General features: G+C 53.1%; 7 protein-coding genes across 7 annotated transcripts; 4 read left to right on the top strand and 3 right to left on the bottom strand.

Annotated features, from left to right (window-relative positions):
• Window positions 1-2,350: 2,350 nt before the first annotated feature.
• COCSUDRAFT_62576 (hypothetical protein) lies at window positions 2,351-3,577 on the top strand (the record flags this gene model as incomplete). The annotated part of the gene is made up of 4 exons (XM_005648540.1): window positions 2,351-2,491; window positions 2,644-2,899; window positions 3,059-3,291; window positions 3,440-3,577. 4 exons carry the CDS (start codon window positions 2,351-2,353, stop codon window positions 3,575-3,577), a joined length of 768 nt encoding a protein of 255 aa, XP_005648597.1.
• Window positions 3,578-3,730: 153 nt separating this feature from the next.
• Window positions 3,731-4,169, bottom strand: COCSUDRAFT_62575 (hypothetical protein; the record flags this gene model as incomplete). The annotated part of the gene is made up of 3 exons (XM_005648539.1): window positions 3,731-3,808; window positions 3,925-3,997; window positions 4,093-4,169. 3 exons carry the CDS (start codon window positions 4,167-4,169, stop codon window positions 3,731-3,733), a joined length of 228 nt encoding a protein of 75 aa, XP_005648596.1.
• A 1,703-nt stretch (window positions 4,170-5,872) lies between these two features.
• COCSUDRAFT_62574 (hypothetical protein) lies at window positions 5,873-7,179 on the top strand (the record flags this gene model as incomplete). Its single annotated transcript, XM_005648538.1, has 5 exons — window positions 5,873-5,992; window positions 6,110-6,286; window positions 6,518-6,597; window positions 6,745-6,824; window positions 7,031-7,179. 5 exons carry the CDS (start codon window positions 5,873-5,875, stop codon window positions 7,177-7,179), a joined length of 606 nt encoding a protein of 201 aa, XP_005648595.1.
• A 488-nt stretch (window positions 7,180-7,667) lies between these two features.
• COCSUDRAFT_62573 (hypothetical protein) lies at window positions 7,668-9,437 on the bottom strand (the record flags this gene model as incomplete). Its single annotated transcript, XM_005648537.1, has 5 exons — window positions 7,668-7,853; window positions 8,046-8,260; window positions 8,427-8,694; window positions 8,830-9,015; window positions 9,429-9,437. The coding sequence occupies 5 exons, from the start codon at window positions 9,435-9,437 to the stop codon at window positions 7,668-7,670; spliced, it is 864 nt and encodes a 287-aa protein (XP_005648594.1).
• Window positions 9,438-10,398: 961 nt separating this feature from the next.
• Window positions 10,399-15,308, top strand: COCSUDRAFT_28587 (ClpX, ATPase regulatory subunit; the record flags this gene model as incomplete). Its single annotated transcript, XM_005648536.1, has 12 exons — window positions 10,399-10,659; window positions 10,782-10,940; window positions 11,130-11,186; window positions 11,315-11,455; window positions 11,564-11,731; window positions 11,946-12,026; window positions 12,633-12,675; window positions 13,181-13,356; window positions 13,639-13,794; window positions 14,020-14,129; window positions 14,341-14,473; window positions 14,946-15,308. Exons 1-12 carry the CDS (start codon window positions 10,534-10,536, stop codon window positions 15,306-15,308), a joined length of 1,713 nt encoding a protein of 570 aa, XP_005648593.1. The 5' UTR covers window positions 10,399-10,533.
• A 1,095-nt stretch (window positions 15,309-16,403) lies between these two features.
• Window positions 16,404-18,178, bottom strand: COCSUDRAFT_32953 (HCNGP-domain-containing protein). Its single transcript, XM_005648535.1, has 5 exons — window positions 17,981-18,178; window positions 17,521-17,831; window positions 17,224-17,423; window positions 16,945-17,063; window positions 16,404-16,766 (listed from the first exon to the last, which is right to left on the bottom strand). Exons 2-5 carry the CDS (start codon window positions 17,695-17,697, stop codon window positions 16,663-16,665), a joined length of 600 nt encoding a protein of 199 aa, XP_005648592.1. The 5' UTR covers window positions 17,698-17,831; window positions 17,981-18,178; the 3' UTR covers window positions 16,404-16,662.
• Window positions 18,179-19,217: 1,039 nt separating this feature from the next.
• COCSUDRAFT_83679 (hypothetical protein) lies at window positions 19,218-25,364 on the top strand (the record flags this gene model as incomplete). The annotated part of the gene is made up of 8 exons (XM_005648862.1): window positions 19,218-19,352; window positions 19,505-20,926; window positions 21,167-21,349; window positions 21,477-21,608; window positions 21,753-21,959; window positions 24,415-24,492; window positions 24,732-24,803; window positions 25,227-25,364. 8 exons carry the CDS (start codon window positions 19,218-19,220, stop codon window positions 25,362-25,364), a joined length of 2,367 nt encoding a protein of 788 aa, XP_005648919.1.
• Between the last annotated feature and the right edge of the window lie 213 nt (window positions 25,365-25,577).

Genomic DNA, 25,577 nt, shown 5'->3' with positions numbered 1-25,577 from the left:
TTATCTTACACGCATTTCCTGCCGAAGGCAAGGTGCGTCTGCAGACAAGGTGCATGTAAAGGCTGCCAAACTCCTTCCCCTTGTTGGACTCGCCAAATTCAAGCAAGACCCAATCAACCGTGGGCACGGTGCTCAAAATTTGTACCGCCCCCCCGCCAGCCGGCGCCAGCATATACTATAGTATATGTCATGATTATGGTGTGGCCCATGGGGTGCATTAGGTTAGGCTGGCTGGGAAGCTTATACTGTAAGTCCTGTATACTATAGTATGTTGAAACATGTTGATTGCCCAACTTAAGTTGACCACCCAGTTGAGCACCCTTGTTGAACATCCAGTCACTACGGTAGACCTGTAATTTTGGACGTCCAGCTGGATCCACTGGATCCGTTGGATCCATTGGCAATTGGCCGCCACTGCGGCAGTGGAGGCTGCCATTCGATGTGACGGGAGGCGCCGGTGGCATGTGGCATGAATAAGGAGGAATCCCCACGATTCTGCAAGCAGATCATACTAGGGGGAGTAACCTAGAAGAACCCTGATCATGCTTCATGGGTTCCCAACTTTTGGCCATCTGTGCTGTCAGAGTTTATATAGCAAGGGGTGGAAGAGGGGCTTCAACAAAACCCTTCAATGGGGGGCTACCACCCGGGTGGCGGCTTCATCTTCGCAAATTTTCGACTATCTTCGACTTTCACCGTTTCTGCCGACGTCTCACGAATGTCGGCAATGCTTGGAGGAGCCTGGATTGGAGGGGCCATGTTGACAAACAGGCACGGGACCCATCATATCCTTTGTGAATTTTGTGATCATGGTATGAGCTGGTTGTCCAGGAAGGCAGATGATGAGTCAATACACGCATAGTTCATATGAGACGGCAAAAGCCGCTGTGAAGATACCTAGCAAAAGTCTTTCGCTCCTAACTGATGCCTTCCTGGAAAATTATTACATGCGGCTCTTTGAGAAACATTAAGTGTGTATGCCCTTTACCCTTGATCGTAAATTTATTGTAAGAAGCTAGCTAGCATATGTCAGTCTTCTCAGTCCTCTAGGGTTGCCAAACGTGATGTGGATCGGCGACTGATGATGAACCTAAAACATAGACAAGCATATATCTGATTGTTGTTTCCGCAACATTGAAGATCCAATGTGTTCTGAAGTCACCATGCTTTGCAACCTCATGGCTTCGCTGTTGGTCATAGGAGACATCTGAGTAGGGATTTTTGGGATCGTGCAGGCCGTGATCCTTCCGTCATGCCGCCACTCCCGCATCCGTACGGCCTCTTGAGAGGGATGCCATGACATATGCCATCCATCATCATGGCCCGATCCATCGCTATGGGTGCAATTTGGTTGCACCTGTTTCCAGGAAGGTGAGTAGGGCGTCGACATGCAGCACAAATCTATATTCGAAGGGTTTGTCTCGCCAAGTACTGTCAGGTTGTGCATGACTCACTGCAGGATTGTGGCCTGAGCTGTGTCGTTGGTCTTGCAACAGGCTGGCAGCCCACGGGAGCAACAAACCGTAAGAATTGCAAGGCAATCTTGCAGAGCTGAAAGCCGTCGGAAGCCTGACATCGTCCTCCAAGCTGAAGGCGTACCCATCCATGTTTTTGGTGTCGAGCACTGTGAGGCTCAGGTACCATATCTCTGCTCCCTTGTTTCCCGACTATTTTCACATTCGATGCTCATGACAGATGCAGAAGCTACAGCATGTCTGCTAGTCAGAGTGACTGTCCCTTCAATTTGCCTGTGCAAGCTCATGTGCAAGAGCTGCAGCTGTAATGAGTGGTATTGCCTGCTGCTGCAGCCCTATATTGGAGAGCACATATTGCACGAGCGTCCCAAATTTGTTGTTGTGGAGACGGCAATCTGCCCCGAGCATGGGGCTGCTTCTGGAAATATCTTCACTTGCTCTGATTTGGCCCCAACGAGCAGCTTCTTTGAGCGCATGTTCTGCCAGGTCTCAATGCAATTGGCCCAAATGCCAGAACCCGGATATTCCCGACTCTGGCAGGTATCCATACTTGCCCCTGCAATTTCATTTTGCTGCCATGTTCAAGACAATTATCATAGCTGCATTTTCGTGCGCCGGGCGCGTGTGCTGTCGATGATGTTCCCATGTTACACACAATGACCCGTCCAGCAAAGTTTGGGCGGGGCCCCTGATTACAAACTAGCGGGTTTCTCTGAGACACCCACATGCGCCCGTTCATGCATCCTCTGTTGCATCTGCCAGTACCCTCATTGCGGAAGTAACGAATTGACGGCATGTTCAGAGCCGTTCTCCGGTCTGATGCAATCCTCCTTGACTCGGCAGGGCTTGGGTGACAGGACCTTCAGCGCCAGTTCATGGGCGAGCAGCTGGTCTACATTGCCGGCCTGACGGTGGGGGCGCAGATTGTCTTTGGCGACCAAGTCAAGGCTGACACTTACAGGAGACTGGACACACTACCCGATCTGGTGGACCTGGACCAAGCATTTGGCCAACAGGTGCTGCCTTGTACACATTATATTTCCTTGTTATGCTCCTTTCCAGCTGCTATGGTATCAGATATCAAACTAAAATGTCTTCCCCTGTGTTTTGGCCAGAAAGTAATAGCCACATGGAGAACTGTTCTTGAGGCATTGTCTGTTGTTTGCAGAGCTCTCTGAACTATGAGGAGATGGTGAGTGGGAGGCCTGCAGTGGCACCACTTGCCAAGCGCGGCTGTGTGGAGCACATTTTGCTGACAGAGCGGGACGCAGTGTTGTGTCGGTCCCTGGCACAGGCTGCTCGGGCCCAAAACCCCAGCGCACAGCCTCTTGTGGTTGGTGCAGTTGGTGAGGCCCACCTGGAGGGCATTGCAGACCTCTGGGAGGGCCGCAGATGGCAAGATGTGATCGACGAGATGGGCACAGGTGTGTTCTTTTGAAGAGTGCAGGTCTGTCCATAATATTTTTGTCAAGCTGAGGGTTCTTGTCCATTGCTGTGGCACTTTGTTGAACACTCGATCAGCTGAACTTTTCAAAAGCTTCTGTCTTTCAAGGTGATTGATGTCAACTGCTCTTGTGCCGCAGGAACAGGCAGAGCGCAAAAATTCAGGCATGCAAAGCCGGGAGCAGAGGGAGTCCGGCGGGCGCTGCTGGAGAGCGTGATACGGCTGTCCTGCAGGGACTCTGTGAGCTCTGATCTGGCATCTAATTTGGGGCCCTTGCCTGAGGATGAGCTGGCCTCGTACCAGTTTACCCATGAACTGTACGGCAGCACCAGGATGCTGCTGGCTTGCCTGACAAGGGAGCAGCTGACTCAGGTGCGCCACACTGAAACTTAGACACACATAACCAATCTGTGTGTCTGCTATCCCTCTGCGCATGTCGGCAAATCCTCAGCACACAAGTTGTGCTGGATTGCATTGTTGTCTAGCATGACAAGGCCTCAGGCTGTTGACTGTCGTGCAGGTGTGCAGCGGCTGGCGCTGTGACATGGAGGAGGTGCTTGCCCCTGTCAGGCAGGCAAGGCCAGTAAATGGAGGTTCTGGCTGTGACCTTGACCTAATCCTTGAGCTGCGCACGCTCCATTTTGAGCTGCCAAATTGAGTCCATTCCATGTCTGGATGGCACTGTAAAAGTTCAATCATCTGTAACAAAATATTTCAGATTGGCATGTTCACCATCCATCAATACAAAAAATTGACTGCAAGAAAAGCATGACAGCCAGAATTCTATTTAGCAGCATTACTCTCAACTGTATCAGCTGCTAGCTTTGGCAATTGCTTCCTGCGCACAAGCCGCATAGGCTGACACAGTATCCGCGCACTTCAGGATGTCCTGCAACGTCAAAGAAACTCCCTTGATACCAGTGTCGTCAATCATCAAATGGGTTCAGTGAAACAAACGATCAAATTTGCATCCCCAACATACACCAGACCTTGCTGATCTCTCACCTGAGAGGTCGTCTTGTAGCACTGCAGACAAGCCTCCCTCTCTCGCAGGCAGGGCGGCTCCCTCAGTGGCGCTCTGACGAAGGGCACAGCAGAGCATCAGGCCCAGTCATGTCAACAGGAACCAAAGATTCTTAAGGGCAATAAGGACAAGATGAATTTGCAGCGCACCTGTATTCCTGGCCTAAGAGGTCATCCACCAGCTGGTTGACCTTTGCCACCTCCCGCTCCTCGTTCTTCAGCAGCATGTCTCCCACTCTGCGGCTCTGCTTCAATGCTTCCTGTAGCTGTGGGTCTCTCCGCAGTATCACAACAGACTCTTCCTCTGGCGAACTGTCGCTGCAGCACAGCAACCGCGCTCATCAGCACAGGCAGCGCATAGGAATGAACTGGTTCAGGCAATGTCGGTATTGAGATCAGCAAGTCATGCACAAGTAGATTTTGCCGAGAAGCACTATGCAAAGGTCTCACAAAGTAGAGGGAGCCCTGGCGGGGCCTGGTGACTTTGGACGCGGAGTGCCTGACAATTGATTAAGCAGATCCATGGTCACCTGTGTTGCAAGCAAGGCGCATTAGTGTCAGTTCTGGCTGCAGCCAGCAAGATATCCATTTGGAAGCAAATCTGGATAGTTGTCCACCTGGATTGTAGAACACGTTCTTTAAGCTTTCCATCATATTGGAACAGTTGTGCTACATGGGCATCTGTCCTCACCCTGACACCAGATTCGATGCGTTCTTCAGGCTGGGAGTCGTCTCCCACTCTGCTCTGAGTTTGCCCCATCGCAATGCACTGATTTGTCCAGATAAGCCAGATGAAATCTTAACCAATAGGACTCGTACAGCTCGTTGAAAACGTTCGTCTAGAGAAGTTTGATGCTTGACTGATCTGATGTGAAAGCTAAGCAAGCTGAAGCGAGGATCAATCAGACGATGGGCAGATAAGATGGCGATTTCTTTCAAGCTTGAGTTTTCAGGCAGGATGTTATGATCTAGTGTCGTCGACAGCTCTCTGCAAATTGAAGCCCATTTCCTTGGCAAGGACCCAGCGCTGACTCATCGAGACACATCACTCGACAAGATCAGTTAATGGGACCTGACAGTCGTGTATGCATATTGCAATCCTGCGCTAGTGTCTTCCACAAGGAATCCTGCGAGATCGAGCATTAAGTTCCGTTCGAGGTGTGACTTCGATGTGTATGCCAGCATCTGGACTCTGAAAGATGGAAAGGTTGGCACAATGTGTTAGGGAATGTCCTGTGTCTTGCAATTTGCTGGGAAAATCCACGCTAGCGTGCCGAATGATACAGCCACGGCACAAGAGGGGCTTGGGCTCTTCAACATCATCGAGCATCGGGCTCGCTCATGCTCAAGACGTGACGAGCAGAGGTGTAACCACCCCAATCTGGTTCAGGTCAATCGGCTTCAAGCAGCCAAGTGGCAGGAATCATTCCACAGTGTGCGCAGCAGGTAATCTTTTGGAAGGGTTCTCACGCATGCCAGTTGTATCAAAAGTGTTGGCTTACAGGAGCACCTTCTTATCAGGATCTTGTAGTGTACACCTGTAATACAATAGGAAAGGGATTTAACAGATGTTTTATTGCCTTCACGTACACTTTTCTCGCATTCAGAGGCCAAGCACCAGGTGCTGAGCAGCAGAAAGACCCTCTCAATTTGCCTCATTTGCACTGATGCAAATGCGTGCAGGATTCCAACCGTATTCTTTTGACGAGGGGGACTACTACAGGTGCTCATCTTGCCCCCAAGAATAGACCTCTGTCTCTTGTTGGCAACCCTGTCCTAGACGGTGCCATTAGTTTCCTTGGAATGAAACGAAATGTCCGACACTTGAAATGGCGCGGTGTGCCTGCGCAGTGTGAACATGCAAGTGATTGTCAGCCAGACGAAGCCGATATCGGGGCACCTGGTTTTGATGCGGGACTCTGACAGAAGAATGGAACCAGGAGCCTCAGCCCTGGTCCTTGCTGTGGGAGGTGACACGCTCATCAGCGTGGCTTCAATTCTGGAGGACCACAAGCGCGATCGACCAATGGCCCTGGATCTCTTGTGGCAGGTGCTCTTCACACTCAAAGTTTCTTTAGACCTGCAGGGCATTCACGGCGCGGCGTTCTCTTGCATGCATGGTACGCGGCGTACTTTTGCCGGATGCTGACGTTTGCTGGAGATACAGGTGCTGCAAAGGGGGCAGGAAATCAGCAAGCGCGACTGGAAGGTGCTGAGAGTGGCGATAACAGAGCTGCGTGACAGCACATACATTGGGCGCCTCTTCTTTGGCGATGCTGACACTGGAAATCTGGTGTGGGACTGTGACTGCCGCCCCAGCGATGGCTGCTGGCTGGCCCTCAAGGTGACCCTTCTGGCATGCTGCACTGTTCGGCAGAATGCTGCCGCTTTATGTCTGATAATTTGTGGGTATTTGTAATACTGGCAATGATCCACCTGACCTTGCTTTGTTGGTTAATCTGGTGGAATTTCAGAAGTGAGGTTCAATGATGTTTCCTTATTGTTGGGGGTGCAGTCAAGATGCCCTGTTTTCGTACGGAAGTCAGTTTGGGAAGACAACGCAATGCCTCTGAAGATGATGAAGCAGTCTGGAAGCCCCGACTCCATTGTCATCGCTACTGAAGAGGCTGTCACAAATCCTCTGACAAGCATCAGGTATAGTCCCCATCCCACCACTTCGTCTGCATGCATGGAGATTTCTGCTGGGACACAGTGCAACAGAATCGTTTGCATGCACGAAAAATATTGCTGGGACGATTTGCAGCAGTTTTGAGTGACGAACAAGCTTGCTGCCTTTGACAGGGGAGATGAGCCAGAGCCCTTGAAGCGGCTGAAGCGTGAGATGGGAGTCGCGCTCCATGAAGAGGATTATGCAACAGCAGGTGCGCATCTGCCCCTCCATTTGCTTGGCAATCCGGCACCAGAAGCCCACGTATACCAATGTTTGGTGCCCGCTCTGCCCTAGTGTCGGCCTCATCTTCCTCGATTCTTATGTGGACTTGTCTCGTCTGGCGCAATGCGTGCATGTCAGTTGTGCATGCACAGCAGCCATATGGGTGTCGAACATATTGTGTGAATGGCTGTGCAGCGCGCATCCGTGACCATCCCTTCATGCAGCTGCACATGCGGATCTTGGAGCATCGCAAGAACAACAGAGTGGATGCGGCAAATTCCATGGAGCGCGAATTGGAGGATCTCATCAATCAGCAGAGCTCACCAGATCGCCAAGAAGGATGATGGCCTGGAGCATGTAAAGTAGAGATCAACGGCACTCTCATCTCTTTGCTGTGGTATCTCCTTCCATGAGGACTATGTATGAACAGAGACTGTGAGCAGCAAAATTGAAGCGCACACAGGGCACCCGAGTATGTACACAGTGTGATTGTGATTGTCAGATTGCTCGTGCATTGCATCAGTAAATTCAGTGTATTGATCAGCCCAAGAGTATCTTCAAAGGAGTCCTCCTGCTGACTACAACGTTGTTAATCTGCATGAAGTAGGGATCTGATTTAGGCAGCCTTGAATAGATTCTAAGAATGGCACAGGTTTGCATGTCCATTTGAGAAAAGTGTTCGTTACTCGAGGCAGAAGGTAGTGATGTGGACAGAAAATATAGTGGTGATCTCTTGATAAGCACACAGAACCAAGTTATTCCTTCGAATTTTTTTTGCAACATGGGCATCAATTGGGCAATACTAGGTGGGCACCAACAGCATTACAGAAGGTCAGTTCACTTGGTACGGGAACACTTTGTGCTGGTACTTCAGTTTTCCAGAGCCATCGTAATGCATGGCTTGATAGCACTCAATGCACCAGAACGCCGGCGACTCTGGAGCGTGCTCATCCTCGTAGGTGACCTTCACCGCAAATCTGGTCGCACACAAACTGCACCTCTGTCGCCTAAACTGTGCCTGCGCAGCACGTTTTATCTTTTGAGTAGAATTGCACCTGTCACTTCATCATGTACCTCAGACGCTTGCTGCATGTCCTGAAGATTAAGCATAGCACTGCTGTCACATCGCACAGCCTGATTTTTTAGTTCATTGCAGGATGCCGTATCCGATGACTGTACAGGCGCTGATGGGGTGGAAGGGAGTCCTTACCTGGTACACCGGTATGGGGTAGTCAGAGAGGCTGTGGGAGTCATCAGGGTGAATGCGCCGGACATCTTTGAAGTAGAGGGCATGCTCGCAGCAGCCTTGGTGGCAGAAGACGTAGCCAGGAAAGGAGCCCACACGCAGATTTACGAGGTCCATGAAGCGCGTGCTGTGCATGTCCTCCCTCTTGTAGGACGCCTGTGGTGCTTCATCACGGCTTCCTGCATGCATGTGCAGCCTGAGCTTCAGCCAGGCATGCTTACTGTGGTTCCCCTGACAATCCGTCCCATCAGCAAAACTCACGCCAAGTGCAGGGTCACAAAAGGGCTGCATGAAGAATACAACCACAATCAAGACTTGCGCTATATTCGAGAGGCCCATACCGACCTTCCTGGTCTGCATCGCCTCTCTGCCTGGCTTCAGCGTCAGCCTCTTCAGCTGCTGGGGGCAGCAGGCTGTTCTGCTGGCAGAAGCTGATGATGGGCTCAGAATAGTCCAGGCTGCCAGCGGCGCGCAGGTCATTGTAGAATGTGCCCTCGATGTAGAAGTAGGCTGAGGGCACTGCCATGCCCAGCGCCCTCAGATTGATGTCTGCAGGGCAGGCCAGCGCATCGCGCAGATCTGTCATCCGCTGACTGCCTGCCACAACGAGCTCCTGCAGGCATCACCCTGCAGTTCACGGCGCCATGAGTGCTGCTGGGACGACAGACAGCAGCTGCGCGATTGCCCTCAGTGGCAGAATAGATTGACCATGAGTTGCAGGAGTGGGGGGATGAGCCATGAGCAAGACCTGCAGACGGTTGGAATGCCCGTAGCGCAGGATGCCCACAGTCAGGAGGATCTCATCGTCTGAGAGGCGTTGTCCCGTGTCTCGCTCACTGCTTGCGCTGAGGTGCTGCGGCGGCCGCTGCTCTCTGAACCGCAACCTGGCATGCCCTTTCTTCGACTCCAGCCGCTTGCCTAGCGCCTTGAGCACCTGTGCACCATCATTTGGCTTCACATTGAATTCCACAATTTCAAAAGCTGCACAAATTGTACTCGCCATCCAGATCAATCCCTTCATGCATTTTCAGAAGTGAAGACTGAAATGCAATTTGTTCGGCCCATCAGAAGTACCAACCTGTCCTGCCAATTCAAGCTGTTGGTCAAAAGGTATGTGTGACGCATTGCTGCATGAGGCAGCAAGGTCCCCCCTGGACTGTGCTGAGTGGGGATGGCAAGGCAGCTGCAATTCTTCCACACTGATGTCAGCATCAGCACCCTGCACGCAGGCACAACCGTCAGGTTCAGCCCATGCATAATCAATACCAGATTGTGTCAAGAAAAGTCGACTTGATGACCTGCGCAAGTTTGCTCATCCGCGAGATTTAATGTGGACTATGCGCGCACCTCCTCCATTCCTACTTGTCTGCCAATCTCCCCAACGAGCTCCCCTGACTTCTCCTGAAAGAGAGGCAGCCTGCAAACGCAGTAGTATCGTCAGTGGCGTCCCTTCTAGAATAATTACATGATCATGCTGCAAGAGGAATCAGCTTCTCTGTTGGTTCACAAGGGAGATGACATACGAGACAAGATTGCTGGCTGGGAAATTAGGTGGCAGAAGAGCTGCTGTCACGGCAGAGATTGCAGCCTTTGGCAGCTCCTGGAAGCTAGGGCCTTGCGAGCCTGCATCGGCCTGCCGAGCATCGCCAGAGCAGCTAGCTGAAGCACGACGTTGTCTCTTGGCCGTGCTTACTGCTCTGCCTTGGGTCAGGCGCCTGCTGCTTTTTGGTCTGCTGGACTTCATTACTGCCCTCCTCTGTCGTGATCGAGGACTACTGGGAGGGTCTCCATCCTCGTCATCAGAGGAATGAGAGGATTGGCTTTCCGTGGACTGAGTAGCCTCTCCACCTTCGCGTGTTTCAGCTGACTGTTCAACATCGTTCCCATCATTATCTGACTCTGAGGAATGTGATCCAGTCGGTTTCAGGCCTTCCCCATTCCCAGGAACCAGTCTCGCAGGTGCCCTTCTGATTCGGCTAGTTCTGCGAACGCTGACATTGTCATTCATTTCTATAGATGATTTATGTCTATGTAGGAAGCATTGTTCTATTAAAATCGACTTGAAAGTGAACGATCCAAGACCGCCATCCCAAGTTCCATCGCTATGCCAAAGATCGGTTGGAAAGGGACAAGAAATGCGGGCGCCACCAGTTCTAAAAGTGCATTATAAACAATAGCATTGGCATTTGCTGAGCACTCTCAGAAGCAGATTCTCGCACGTGCATTTTCTGATCCCCACGTGCCGAGATATTACAAGGCTCTTGCGTGGCCTTGGCCTTTGCGTTGCTGTCGTAAAGCCTGGGCGTACCAACCTTGTCCGCCGTTGAAATCCCAGTACGATCGTGAGAGGATTCCAAGACGATGCAAATCAACTCAACATAAAAGACCAACACGATTACATATCCACTTTGAAGTTATCCGTTAATCCGTGTCAGATCTGTATCCTGTTCTTATGGGAAGTCCTAGATTAGCAGCAAGGTATTGGTGCCGATACATCCGTCCGTTCCAGCAGGCCTGCACTGTCTGCCCAGCAAACGAGCAGTGCACATCTTGGAGACCTGCATCCCCCTTGCAGCAGGCAAATGCTCTTTTCGCTTCCTGTGTAAGTGTGTCAGTTTTCAACGATTGGTAACCTTGTTTGCGTATATGATAGCCCTTTCCTGATCCCTGCTTCAAACCTAAACTCCGTTTCTGCTGTAGGAGTTCGGATCATTGTTACCCCGCAGCGCGAGCACATGGAGCCAATCATCCGTCATGAAAAAGCAGAGTACCTCAATTGGGAAAGATGCTTGCCTGTGCCCACATTGCTCAGTGGCAGTTTCCAGGGCGAGCAAAAATCACGCAATTCTTTCCACTGCGGTGCGCAATGAAGAGCCTGTGCTAGCAATAACCTGTGTCCTGACAGGCATATGATTAGTTCAATTGTGCACGCTGCTGCTGTCCAAGTGCTAATGCGCATTACCAGCTGTAATGTAGTTGTTTATGAGTAGGGCCTTAAAAGAGTCATATCCCAGAGTTGTTCCATTGAGTGCGCTGTTTTGCGTGCAGGTTTCTGGAGAACAGCAGGTAGATGATGAGCACTTTATGTGGTGCTCAAGTTGCAAGGTGCGAGGAATTGCATGTGGCAGCATAAGTGTTGCTAATAAATAACCAAAGGCAACCCCTCTTCCCTGTTAGGCTTGAACTGTCATCAATGAAGGAGTGCCACCAATGACCGAAGCTGATCACTGCAGAAAATGGTGGCACCTGAAATGAGGGCGGTGAGGACCACCCGTGCCACTGGCTCTGGTGCGGACGGAGGCAACATGCCAAGAGGCATGGGAGGAGCAGACTCAGCACAGAAGGGGCATGCTGCCAGCTACCAGGCATCCCAGGTCTGTGACAGCTCTCAAATTGCCCTCTCTCTACCAAGTAATAAATTTGGGAAATCGGTATTGAATACCAGCTGCGTTCTGCACTTCAGGCGGTGGTGTTGTGTGCAGGGCCACATTGGTCAGCAGCCTCTGGATGCGGTCCCATCGTTTGGCGGCAGCACCAGCTCCACGGCTGAGGGCAGCTACCGGCTGTGGGACCCTTCCAAGGTGCCGACGCCCAGAAAGATCGTGGCGGCGCTCGACAAATTCATTGTCGGTCAGGAAGCCACCAAGAAGGTGCGCACAATTACCGCCCCTGCATGGCTGCATGCGATGTCGCTCAATGCACACAGGTGTGCACTACCTTTTCAGTCAAGTGCGGAAACTCTCTCTGAGATTTACAAGGGCTCAAAAAGTGGGTTGCAGCGTTGCTACGAAAGGAAGGGGCAGGGCGTACATTTTAGCGAAGCTTGTCAGAGCCCTGAATAATGTGCTGGATGGTTGCTGCCAGACACTGGCAGTGGCTGTGTACAACCACTACATGCGCGTGGCGCACGAGGAGCAGCGGCGCAAGAGGGCGCAGGAGAGGCAGGTGGCGGTCGACGCGGCCGCGCGCATCCGCGATGCGGCCGCCACCGACGACGCAACGGCCGCCGCCGATGCGCTGTCAGGGGAGCGGCCGCCGGGGCCCCCCGCCGCGCATGGGGACCCCTCCCTGGGCCGCCGCGCGCAGGCTGCCACCTACCCTGCCGCCATCGGGGGATCCTCACAGGGCCAAATGGACGCCTGGGGGTGAGCTCCTGCACTCCGCCAAGCCAAATTGTCCATGTAGTGATGGCCTGCCTAGAAAATATGCAGCCTAGATTGAACCCACCAGGAGTCCTACCATCTGTGCCACATGAAGCTGTCAGGCAGATATTGTACCCGAGCAGTGACATGCAAGCAGCAATGATCTGAAGCGGTCACTGAAGAACATGTCTTTCAATGCAATTGTGATGCATGTCTGCACAGAATGAAGCACCTCACCACAAGCTCCTTCTGCACTCCCTGTGCGGACTAACTAATGGTGCTGTGTGTGGTTTCAAGGGATGGTCACGGCTACCCCTGCATTGACCAGGGCCCATCGCTGGCCGGTCTTGCGGGCGCCGGTGATAGTGGCGACCCCTCCGACCTCTTCAGCAGCAGCGGCGACCACGAGGTGGAGCTGGAGAAGAGCAACGTGCTCCTGCTGGGACCCACAGGTGCGTTATCCACCCCTCCTGCGCCCGTATCTCCTTACAACCTGTTGTGCTCTTCGCCTGTGCCGCGACACACTAGTTCTGAACCTTGGCCCCTGTAAGTCTTTGGGAACATCTTCACAGTCCCTTATGTGCATCCACCAATCTATGAGTTGCATGAGGTGTTGGTGCTTGTCATGCCGGACATCATTGTGAAATCAAAAAAAGACTTCCTTCCATTAAGAGAAGAGAAAGAGGACCTACACTGAACTTGGGGATTTCACTTGGAAATGTTCTGCTCAGCTTCTATCCAGCTTCTCACCACAGGCCCATACATTATGAAGCAAGTTAAAGCAATGGGCCATCCATCATACAGGATGGCTGAGCCATCTCGTGAGCCTGCTGTATGCTCCATCCATCATACTGTGAGCCCAGCAGTGCAGCATTAAGCAGTGAGCTAAATGGATGGGTTCCATCCATCAAACAAGAGTAACAGGAACAAGACATTTAGCAAGTGGCGGGTTTGCAGGCACTGGCAAGACGCTGCTGGCCAAGACGTTGGCGCGTCTGGTGGAGGTGCCCTTTGCGATGGCAGACGCGACGACGCTGACCCAGGCCGGCTACGTGGGCGACGACGTGGAGTCCATCCTGTACAAGCTGCTGCAGAGCTGCTCCTACAACCTGCAGGTCGCCCAGCGCGGCATCGTGTACATCGACGAGGCGCGCACCCCACCCACCTGGACCTACTTATTGTCTTTGCATGCAGCACCTCCTGAAAACTTGCTGCCCGCCTGCTGCCCAACGAGCCTGAATTGATGAGTCTGACAACAAGCTGAACTTCCATGGATAAGCATTACTCTTGCTGTGGCTATGTCTAGTCAGTTGTTCACGCAGGAAAACATGAAGTAGATGCTGTGACACTATCCTGTATCCTTGGGAGTTGAGTACCATGCAGTGGTGTGATGTTGTCACGGGGTTGGTGCGCAGGTGGACAAGATAGTGAAGAAGAGCGAGAACATCAGCATCACGCGCGATGTGAGCGGGGAGGGGGTGCAGCAGGCGCTGCTCAAGATGCTGGAGGGCACCGTCATGAACGTCCCCGAAAAAGGCGGCCGCAAGAACCCCCGCGGCGACTTCCTGCAGGTGCGCTGCCCTGTCTTAACCCTCCAGCTTCACTGTTGCTTAGGCTGTCAAGCAGACTCCTGCTGGTTGCCCCTTCTGCGACCGAGCAAACACGATTGTTTCCCTTCTGAGTGTCTTGCTCAATACCCGGTGCTGTGTCAGCTCAATACTGGTGCTCTGTCAGCTGTGTACGCATGTGCACATGGCGCAGTTGTGAGGTACTCAAGGTCTCCGTGCTCAGCTCAGGTGGACACCAAGGACATCCTTTTCATTTGCGGTGGTGCCTTCATTGGCCTGGATCGCCAGGTGGCAGAGCGGACCGCCATGTCATCCATTGGCTTTGGTAACCCAGTCAGGTGGGTCCATCTTACGCCCCTGCCCGATGTCATTTGATATTGTAAGAACACTCAGTCGTGCAGAGTGCTCATAAGTCTTCCCTGGCATTTCTACATGGAAAGGGAGCCTTTTAAAAACCATCTTCTGGCATTTCTTTTTTATAAAATTTCTCAACATTTCTTCTTTATCAACGAACAGCCTTTTGAAGATTTGTTGCCTGTCTTTCTGCAGGGCCAAGATTCAAGGCTTCGGGCAGCCCAAGGTGTCATCCAATGTGTTGAAACAAGTGGAGCAAACCGACCTGATCCAGTACGGCCTCATCCCCGAATTTGTGGGCCGCTTCCCCATCATCTCCAGCCTGCAGGTGGGCACATGACTTCTGCAGCTTTGGTAGCTGGATACAAAACACACTGCCAATCACTGTTATGACACAGTAATGACACACTCCTGAGGGCCTTGAGCGTTTCGAAATGGAGAGTTGTATCTTGCAGGTTGTCTAATGTTCCCGAAGGTGCCATCTTTGCTGCAAGGTTCCCCCATGGCCATCCGATGCATTGATAATTCTTGCCTGACTCTGAGAATCCAACATTGTCAAATCAGATACCTCCTTGCAATCGCAGTGAAGAGGGGTCTTCAGATGTGTCATGGTTCAGCACACAAAGGCAGCTAAGTCACTGGCAGATGAGGATCAAGTGGTGGCTAGCACAGCCGCTGGGCCTTCCAACTACTAAGAAATCGTTGCCTGACTCTGGGGAATGGTTTCTGTCTAATCCTTTGAGATATGGGCATTATCTGATATTACATGGTGCATGAAATGTAAGTGGTGGCTGTCACAGGCGCTGACAGAGGATGAGCTGATGGAGGTGCTGACTCGGCCGCGCAACGCGCTGTCGCGCCAGTACGAGGCCATGTTTGGTATGAGCAGCGTGGGGCTGCACCTGACGCAAACCGCCACGCGCGCCATCGCCCGCGCCGCCCTGGAGAGGGGCACCGGCGCTCGCGGCCTGCGCTCCATCATGGAGGGGCTGCTGCAGCCCGTCATGTACGAGGTGGGTCTCGCCATGCTCGCCATTTGTTTCTTTAATGTAGCAGTCTGTCAGCTGTGTAATATCACTTCACTGCTGCACTCGTTGGCCTGGGTGGTTATGGTTCCCTGCTGTGTGACTGGGGTGTCTCCCTGCAGTTGTGGAAAGTTTTGATTCCCAGGCCTGCTTGGTAGGCTTGCAGAGGCAGATGTGGATGCAGTTGGGACATCAGGAGCATGTGCATGGTGGCGCGTTCTATAACTTGCTCTTCTTGCTGCCCTTGCCCTTGCAATCAAATGCACCTCTGCAGAGGCTTCCTCGCTGAGCAACAAGTTCCTGGGAGCCTGTCACTGTGGTCCGCGGTTTCATGTGCATGCATGGGCACCTGAAATCCTGACGGCGGTATTTTTTGTGGTGACAGACCCCTGACGCGGATGGAGCGTTCAAGTATGTGCTGCTGGATGAGGAGGGTGTGGTCAATAAGACTGGCGCGCGGCTGTTCACGTCCAAGGCTGCCCTGCTCGATGAGCTGCGCCGCCAGGGGGAGCCCACTGACGGCCTGAAGCTGGGCGCAGAGGGGCCCAGCTCGGGCAACAAATATGACTTTGCGAGCGAGCAAGAGGAGCACGCCCCTGCTGCAGCGGTCGTGGGGTGAGGCGGGGAGGTCCATGCTGCTCGCACAGCTGTACACTAGGAAGGAAATTCCATAAAAGGGGTTTGGACCCCTTGTGAGAACAGCCTGTTGCAGAGTGGCTGGAGCGCCCCATGCTAAGCGAGACACACAATGTGGGCTGCGTGCCAGGTCTGTGCCACAGTGCAGACTTGCCCTAGAAGAAGACAATGTTGCTCTCGCGTGGTGTCAAGAGTTGTCCCTCGCTGCATGTACAAGGTATTACAGAGGGTTACTGCATTACTATCGTGTTTGCCTTGTGACACAATACCTATTCTTTTTTTGTCGCTCTTTTCAATGGGGCCCCGCGACTGTACTCTTAAGTTGAAGAGAGGTGGGTTAGCGCCAACCGCTCTTGCTTGTATATCAGGGGTGATCTCACGTACGCGGGATGCAGTAAGTGATGATATATTGAGGGGTTGCAAAGTTTTCTGTTGGGCGTGTGATCAAGCGTATACACTGCATCGTCAAGTTGAGGATTGCAATCTGATGTCATCTAGCCTTCTGCTGCAAAAAGAAATTGTGGGGATAAAGAAGAGATGTAGCATCATTATATGTGTAGTACTAGGACATACAAGCGTGCAGAACGCCCTAAACATGGGTACACATCAGAAATTGCACTCTTGCAAGCAATGACGTTCCATTTGACGTTCTACAACACCTGATCATAATCATGACAAGCTAGCAATCTTCTAATGCAGACATGCATTGCTGCATGCAGTCCTGTACAAACAGACTGAAAACAAGGGACCCCTGATAGATCCCACTAACAAGGAACCTCGACAATCAGCCCTCTTAGTACGGTGGTGCACTTTGCTAGCTTATACTCGCATTCACCAAAAAGGCAGTGGCAAGATCTCAACGCTTTGGTGCGCTGTCCCATTTGCTTCTCTTGGCGCTTGCAGATGTCTGCGCCCGTGCCTTGGCAGCTATCGTGGCGGCGCTGGCGCTGGTGCTGGATCCTGTTTATGATACACGGCATCTCATCAGCTGCACTTTAAAGTCAACTAGAACAGTGATGCGGCTCTCATCCGCAGAGCAAACATCCCCTATTTCAAGGGAAATTAACCAACAGGCAAGGGTGCTGGAGAGACCCTGCCTTCTTTCAGGACAGAGACCCATGGCAGCAACAGCGCTCACCAGTAAGGCCTCTAGGTAATGCCGTGGGCTGCTCTGGAGCGCCCCTCTGAAACTGAACGCCCACCCTGTTGCGTTCAGCCCTCCTTAGACTCTCTTCAGCCTCCCACGCTTTGATCAATCTGCCGATGCAGAGCATGTTGTCAGAAACTTGGGCAGAGCAGCGCTCATCCAAGATGTATTGAGGACATGCTCACCCATTACCAGCGCATCAACAAATAATTGCTATTGAATTCTGTGTGCAGGTCTGGTAGCATTGTGCGAGAACGCCAAATGACTCACTCCTTGTAGTAGTCTTCCTTGGGCAAGTGTGTTGGGTCAAAGACTTCTTTTGGATAGCAGCTCCCAATATCCTCAATGCCAAAATGCTCCACCATCTTCTGCAGGAAGTCCGGGTTCTTGTAGGCCCGCATTCTCTTGAGCTCTTCATTGAAGAGCTTTCCTGTCTGTGCCTTCCCCCTCATGGCAGAATCCACATTGGCCTGCGCACAATGAGAGCCATCAGCCCTTGGCCAAGCAGACAAGGATATGGCTGATCATTATAATCATGTATATTCCAAAGAGCAGATTGTTGCGCACCTTCATTTGGGGGTCCACTTCGCCCGCAGGGCGTTCTGCCAGCTCAGGAGGCAGCTGAGGCCTGTTGGTCTCTTTTGATGTGCTCGCTACTCCACCAGAACGCGCTGCTGCATCTCCAGGCTGCAAATCTGGGAAGCTGCCGCCGATATTTCCAGGAAGAGGCGCAAGCTGGCTCATCGACTGGACCTCTGGCAACCTGGAGGGTGTCAATAAGGCTGACAGATCAACTTCTTCACCTGAGTCCTCCTTCTCTTCGCCTTCATGTATCTCGGCGTCCCCTTCCAGCAAGACCACACCTGCTCCTGTGCCTGCTGCAGAGGAGAGAACAAATCGTCTCAATACATCTCCTGCTGACATCTGTGAACTATAGAAATTCAAGAAAACCTGATGCTCAGCCTGACCATACAAAAGGGAATCTTCCGCTGCAAAGTAATTTTTCTTGCAGAGCCAAATATCTTGCCTGCTCCATCATCACTGCCCGACCCTTCGTCCTCATCGCTTCCGTACGCTCCAAATAAGCCAGTCAAAGCCTCATTAGACATGAGCTAAAATATAGCACGATCTTGCTGCAACTAGTTTTACGGCAAATCTCTCTTATGAAGTTGACACCTTTCTAATGTCCTCTATATGTGTAAAGAGCAAAGAAATTGATGCGTTTATCGCCTTTGAGACAAGTTGTGTTGTAACATTTGGCTTGCGTTCATGCATGCGGAAGCTTCATGGAATGGCAGGGGAAAATCGCAAGCCTGCAGGCTTGTTCTCATTTTTTTTGCATTCTCTTGCCTGCGTTTGTTTGTGTCATACACAATATCACCACCTTCTTGTCGAATTCTCAAGAGGATGAGCTGTAGGTTCAGACCACCTTGTTCATGAGTTGTCCTGTAATTTGTACCATCAAGCTCAGACAGTATTGACATGCTGCGCAAAAAGAAGAGCGAAGGCAATCCGCGTAAAGCGCGGCTTGATATTGTAAATGCTGAGGATTCTGAGGATGCCCCTTTTGATCCGATTGCTGCCGCGCTAGAAGAGAGAAAGAAGAAGCAAGGTGGGGAGGATTGGCTGGCTTGACTGCCGTCTGCTGACGTCAATCTTGTTATTTGAGAGCATGCGTATTTTCAAGGACTGCAGACATCCCTGCATTTCGTGCTGAAGCCCTGGTGTGACACTTAACAGAGGAGAGGCTGAGAGCAGCAGCAGCTGCTGCTGCCAAACAGGCCGCAGCAAATTTGACGACTTACTTTGCAGACGATGTTGAACCTGCTCCATCTTCTGCTACCAATGGAGGTGCGTCGTGGGTGTGTGACTGCAAGCTTGTGCAATACATCCGCTGCAAGGTCCAGGGCCAACAATTCAACACCACTCCATCATTGCAGGGCTGCACACCCTGCCTCCTGCAACACAACCGGCTGTCGTCCAAGCACCAAGTGGGAGCGGTCTGCAAAGCGCTGCGGTGCCTGCGTCCAATGCTATTCACCTGGCAAGCGCTGTATCAAAAGCGCCTCCTGCACAGCCCACCTCAGCAGCAGCAACGGAGGAGGAGGGGCCAGATCCTGCACCTGCAGATGAGCCAGGAGACTCGCTGGCGTCTTTGCTAGGCTACAGGCGAGCTAGATGACAGTCGGCGACAGTGTTAAATGGCTTATTTCTCAATCAACACTTGGGAACATTGTGTCATGCCCTATACCTAGACTTGTGAGATGGTTGTGCTCACATGCAGCTACGACGACGGGTCCGGCTCTGAGGCTGGCGACGAAGAAGCGCATGAGGGAGCTTCCGGAGCTCGGGATGATGGACGTGCGTCAGAGGATGGCGACAGCAATATGGACGCAGAGGTGTGCATACTTACCTTGGAAGGACTGGACGATTTCAACTAGGCGCGCTGATTTGGAGCTGTACTTTGTTGCACTGAGGAACATGAGCTCAGACCCAGCGGCATCTCGTTGTTAAATTCTGCAGGAATTCGAGATGTCACCTGCTGTTGCAGCTCGCCAATTTCATGGAGGAGCTTGAATCGAGCGGCCTTTTGAAGGAGGGCGACAACCCTGGGCACCCTCCATCAGGCGAACAGGACGATCAGGTCACTGCTGCTCCAGCCGAGGAGGCTCCCAGCAGCTCGGCGGCTGTTGAGGAGCCGCAGGCAGAGAATGGGCACAGCGACAGGATCCCGGATGCTGAAGCTGCAGCAGGAAACTCTGGCACTGTACAGGCAGAGCAGCGCGTGTTGGGGTCGCTGGAGGGCTGCCTCGGCTGGCATGAGGTCATGGACATGGGCAGTGGCAAGGTGTATTTTTGGAACGAGGACACTGATGATGTGGCCTGGGACCCCCCAGAGGGCTCTGTGCCGCGCAGCAAGCAGCAGAACGACGCCACCTTTGCCGAGGCACACGCGGTGCCCGAGCCCGACGCCATCAGTGGTGACGCCCTCAGCTCCCCGCCTGCCGCGGAGCCAGCAGTGCGCAGCGCAGAGCCGGCTGTGGGTGATCCACCTGATGAGAGCACGCCGGCTGAGGAAGCCCGGCCTGGGACGTCGGGAGGCGCAAATGAGCTGCCGGATGAGCCGGCCGCTCGGAGTGACCAGGAGGAGGGAGAGATCGATGAGCAGGCTGCTGCAGTGGAGAGGCCGGCCGAGGAGGTGGGCACAGCTGGGGAGGAGCTGCTGGCCAGCGCCTGGGAGGCGGCTGAGCGCATCTGTGGCCCCATGCCGCTGCTGGTGCGGCTGGCCGTGGAGGTCGAGGTGCGGCTGCGCGACTGGAGGGCGTTCTCGGACGCGCAGAGGCGTGCGGCGGACTCCGGTGACCTCGGTGGGGCGCTGTCGTGGGCAATGTACCAGCGCTCGGTGCAAGAGAGCTGGCGCACCCTGCAGGCTGCTATGCCCATGGCCCTGCAGGAAGCCGAGGCCGGCCTGGCTGCTGCGACTGCGGCGATGGCGGATACAACCGCAGCGGCCGCGGGCGCATCCCAGGCTCCTGAAGCGGCGGAGGACGGGGAGATTCCTGACGGCACAACAGCCCCCGCAGCAGCTCCCCGGAATTCCCCAGATCTGAGGGAGGTTCCTGCGCCGGCCGACCCTGCGGAGCCAGCTGACTTGCCTCAGCCGTCGCAGCCACCACTTCCAGCGAATGAAGCAGACAGCGACGTTGACATGGAACTGGACGACACTCCGGCACTGCCACAGCCCACCAGTCAGCCACAGCTGCCGCAACCAGCTGCAACAGACCCAAGCACGAGCGCGGCGCTGGCGCACATCAACAGCAGGATCGCGGCAGCTAGCGCGGCAGCCGGGGCCCAGCCGGCGGTGCCGTCAATGCCGGTGCGGCTGCCTGCGCCCGCTGCGCAGTGGCCTGGCTACTACGTACCGTACGCCCACTACATGCATCCCCAGCCGTTCTACGTGCCGCAGCCGCTTGTAATCCCAGCACCAGCAGCAGCTGCAGTGACTTCCTTGCCAACGGAATCGGCTGAGCATGGCACCGCGCCACCACTGCCCATAGAAAATGATGCGCAGCCTCCCCTGCCAGGTGACGGGACAGTGGCAGGCGTCCAGTTGACTGATGGTCGCGTCAGCCCGCCTGTTCCTGCCGCGGGGGCAAGAGCAAAGGAGTACAGAGCAGAGCCAGTGCGCGCAATGACTCCACCTTCTACTCAGGGCTCCCAGAGTAGTGCAGATGCAGGAGTGCTGCAGCCGCCAGCAGGAGAGCAGGAGGGGAAAAGGAAGCGCGAGAAGGCCACTGTGGGGATTGGGCCGCTAGCAAAGAAGAAGAAGGCACTGAAAGGGAGCAAGGCCACCTCCTCCCTCATCGACAAATGGGCGGCCGTGCGCAAAGATCTGGTGAGGCAGGCTCCTGTGAAGACAAATTTTCTGTATGATGATTTGGATGTCTTCTAGGGAGCTATTCTGGGCTGACAAGCAGGAACAGTGACAGCAAGAAGTGTCTTGAGGGATGGCTGTGGTGCAGGTTGAGGCCGAGGAGGAAGATGAGGTGCTGGATGCTGATGCGCTGGAGCGGAAGAGGCTGCGAGAGGCTGAGGAGTGGCGCTTGAAGCAGCTCAGGGCTGGAGTGAGCTCTGAGGACAACTCAAACTTCCAGGTGCCCTTGCCCACACACCCTGTCAGCCCACCTGACATGCCATGTCATTCCTCAATCGAGGGCTGGGATATCTGATGCGATGTGCAGCTTCTGCATGCTGCTTCTCATGCACCTAATTCGAAGAAGGGCAATCTATGTGTGCAGCCGCTAGCTGTGGACTGGAGGGAGAAGCTGAAGACAACAAAGGCTGCTGCCGAGAAGAAGCGGAAGCCAGTCAGTGCCCAGCAAGCGCCGGTGACCTACACCGAGAAGCCAGATCTGGAGGCCCTGTCAGTGGGCCTTCCTGCCGGCTGGAAAGCTCTGTGGGACAAGGCCAGCAAGGAAGTCTATTATGCCAACCCCAAAACAAAGGTGGGCATGCTCTTCTGTCCTCACAGCAGGATGCAACGCCACAGTATTGTCTGTGCCCTGAGAGACTGTATAATTCTCATGGTGGAGCAACCATTGCCAGACATGTGCCCTCCTTGGGGCCGACTAGAGGAGACAACAGGAGGTGCAGAGGATGGCGGACTTGTGCCAATGGGACTCTTCACACTGGGGAGTGCACACTGGAGAAAGGGAGGGAGCCCCTCTGCTCACTGTTGTTTGACGCTTAAATTTTGGAGACCTGCTGTGTCATCACAAGCTGTTAACACGACAGCCAAGGTTTCCACCAAGAAAAACTTCCCTTGCAATGCAGAGCTTGGTCCTTGTTGTATCGTCACTCACCCGCATGAGGGCAAAGGTTTGTGCATCTCGTATAGCAGTACTGTAGTACCATGTGTGATATGGCTGTCCTCACTGACGCCCAAGGAGCAATTTCATGTGCCCTGTTGATGCCTGCTGGACGGAGCATAACCCCGAGTGCTGGTGCTCCTCACAGGAAACTTCCTGGGAGAAGCCGACGTGATGCCCCAGCAGAATGTGGAGCCTGGGCGATACTGAGGGCAGGTGTCAGGGCCCCTGTAGGTGCAGCTCTAGCGTCCAGCAACAGATCTTACATGTGTTATCTGTGTCTATTTTCAGCAGCATTTGCCTTGATTCTCATAATATTGCATGCATCTTTGGTCCATACAGATTTCTGGCCTAGATTGTAGCTTGCAATCAAACATAGGTTCTGCTTTGAAGTGTAATCTGGTTCAGAGTTGTTCTTCAATTCATCAAGGTATTCTGCGGGGGTTTTCCTGGGCTGATTCTGCATTCAGCTGAGCCACTGCACCATCCGGTACATCTTTGCCCACATGTAGAGGAGAAAGAAGACAGCTATGCAGAAGACAACAAGGTAAAGGAGATGATTGCTTCTGCTCTGCTGAAATGCCCGATTTAGTCGCCGCATGCCCCGCTTTAGGTCTGTTTTTGCTCTCTCCATCAGCTCCTCCAAAGACTCTGCCTGTTGTCGCTGCAATGTATTCTCCTCGCCTATCGCGCGTGACATCTGCAGATTGGCAAGCGTAAAGGAAACAGCAGGCCAACTGCAACAAAAAGAAGTAGCACCCATGTATTGACAGTGTTTGTGAGACATGATGAGCCCTCACCTCCTTCAAGCGGCCAACTTGTGATCGCAAACCATCAATTTCATTATCCAAATCGAATCCTTCACCCAGTTCTATGCTGATCTGAGCTTGGTCAGATTGGCCATATGCTCTAGCGCTCAACCCATCCCTGCGATTGCACATTTATTCACTTTAAAGCACTCAGACAGATGAAGCCAGACAAGGACATTTCACCTCTTCAATGTGTCCATGGAGCACCTCGAAAAGCCTCCAGTACGAGAAGCCATCAAAGTGTCAACAACCGACAGAGCACTCGCGCTGATGACGTCAAAGCAATCAGCAAGGTGTTCTTGATTGATAACATGAATGGTCCATGTACTTTGGTGTGTCCTTGCAATTTAAGACCAGACGTTCCAACCACAGCATCAGCAAACTTCACGGAGGACCGAGATCGAAGCAACTGTCAGAAAGATTTTGATTAGTGTTCTCTGCTCTAGTGAATCATCAATTAGTTGACGATAACAATGGAGGACTTCGGTGTGTTTGCTTCCTGACCCATGACAACCATGCAGATTTCTGCACGTGCGCCCTTTCTGTTTCCTGACGATGCGGTTGTTCCTGGACCGACACCCGCCTAAGGTGAACATTCATGTAATATTAGAATACTTTGTTGTCAACTAGGGAAGAGCTGCAAAGAAGTTTCGGACCACTGCGTATTTGTGGACATCCAGGTTGCGAAAGAGCTTGGTGACCTCGGCACTTGAGCAGGACGATGCTGCGATAGATCGATGTATTGTATTATGACTCTGGAAGGTTAGAAGGTAGCATAGTCAGTGATTTAGAGCGTGTCCCTGGTTGCCGTGGGTGGGTTCAAGCGCATGCCACAAGTACCGGATCCCGCACAGAGACAAGATCTCCGACATCGACTCGCCTGCAACCTCTTAGACCTCGTGCATAGCAGATATGTGAGTTCTGGGATTGCCCAGGTTGGCAGTGGCCATGCAAAAATTGCCAGGCTTTGAATGTGCACAATCCTCTTGGAATTTTCTGAAACACTGTTATCCGAATATCCGAATGGTGTTGATACTCGCAGGGTCGCCATCTGCAGCAAAGTCAGAGCGAAATCCTGGCTGGTGAAATTGAGCGCTCTGCATTTGAGGTAGCATTACGCCAGCCTGAGGGGCAAAGGGCAGCGAGTTATGCTCAGGCTGCCAGCAGACTGCTGCTGAACGCTGTCCTAAAGCTGGTGAGCATGCTGGGTTCTGCTGCCAGGACATTGCTTGCTTGCTGATCAAGCCAGCATTTGCAGCAAGGACCATCCATGTGTGTTTCAGGAGAGCGACCAAAAGGCTGCAGAAAGAGTGGGCGCAGCAGACATCCTAATGCAGGATGAGCCGCCCTGGTCTTCACAGGTGAGGCGTCCCACAGCAAACAACACTCACATAAGCCCAGGCAAGGTTGGTTCCAATTCACCTCGTGGTGACCTTCTGTGCAGGGCTTGGCCCTAGACAAGGACAGCGCCTCAGCGCAGGAGGCTTCTCAAGGCTCACTCGATGAGGAGGAGCAGGAGCTTATTGCCTCATCAGCAGGCGTGACGCAAGTGGTTGATCAACAAACAGGCCATAACCCTTTGCATCTTCCTCTCCGGCAGATCTACAGCGCTCCTGTTCCACGGGCGCGCTGCATCAACCGGCAGATGTCGCTCTCTCTGCGCAAGCAAGAGGTGTGAGCATAACGCAGTGCCTAAGGCACAAGCTCAGGAAATCCAACGGCTATCGCGCTGTGTGCTGCATAATGTTGGAGTGTCACAGCGATGCCCAGAAGTCCAGCCGTCCGACATGATGCTGCATTCTGTGTCCTGACATCGATGGGGGATATCCCTGCTTGTATTCTGACGTCCCTGATTGAGATGGAATAGATTGCCTCAACTATGGGATACTCAACCTGGTAGCATAAGGTCCTCTTCATCACATGTGACAAAAAAGCGTGTAGGGATACTTGAAATACATTGGATGATTTAGCCCTAGCTATTGTGCAGGTGCAGGACATCTTCACCGGTGTGTCAGCGAGCGGGAAGGCGGTCAGGCTGCCAGTGTGGGGTTGGCTGGAGCCGGGTTCGGCCGCGTTGCCGCATGTGCTGCTGCAGGGGGACGAAGTCGCCCTCGGGCGCGGCATCGGAGAAGCTGCAAGCAGCCAGGCGGCACATGCAAGCATGCTGGTGCTGCCTGACTCGCCGCCGAGTAACTCCACTGGCACTGCGACCCCTGTGGCGCCTGCAGGGTAGGCTCCGTACTGGCCCGATGACTGCTCTGGACATGCTATCTGATCTTTGAAAAGAAGAAGCATTGGGTGTGGAATGCGGGGTCAAGGATGAGGCAGAGCTTGTGCTAATGTTGTTTGCATTGGTTTACTTGTGGATATGTATAGATGTCCTGCCTTGCAGGGTGCTATCCACAAGGCTGCTCAACTTTGTGGGCGTGAACGATGGGAGGGTGTC

Source organism: Coccomyxa subellipsoidea, assembly GCF_000258705.1.
Source record: "Coccomyxa subellipsoidea C-169, whole genome shotgun sequence".
NCBI classification, from domain to species: domain Eukaryota; kingdom Viridiplantae; phylum Chlorophyta; class Trebouxiophyceae; family Coccomyxaceae; genus Coccomyxa; species Coccomyxa subellipsoidea.
This window is presented reverse-complemented; position numbering and strand designations above follow the sequence as displayed.

Bases quoted from the DNA above. Each gene is read 5' to 3' on its own strand.
- COCSUDRAFT_32953 (XM_005648535.1), bottom strand. From the start codon at position 17,697: ATGAGCCAGCTTGCGCCTCTTCCTGGAAATATCGGCGGCAGCTTCCCA. The intron at 17,424-17,520 runs GTGCGCAACAAT...CATTGTGCGCAG, and splicing joins AAGTGGACCCCCAAATGAAG to GCCAATGTGGATTCTGCCAT. The intron at 17,064-17,223 runs GTGAGTCATTTG...CTGCATCGGCAG, and splicing joins AAGGAAGACTACTACAAGGA to ATTGATCAAAGCGTGGGAGG.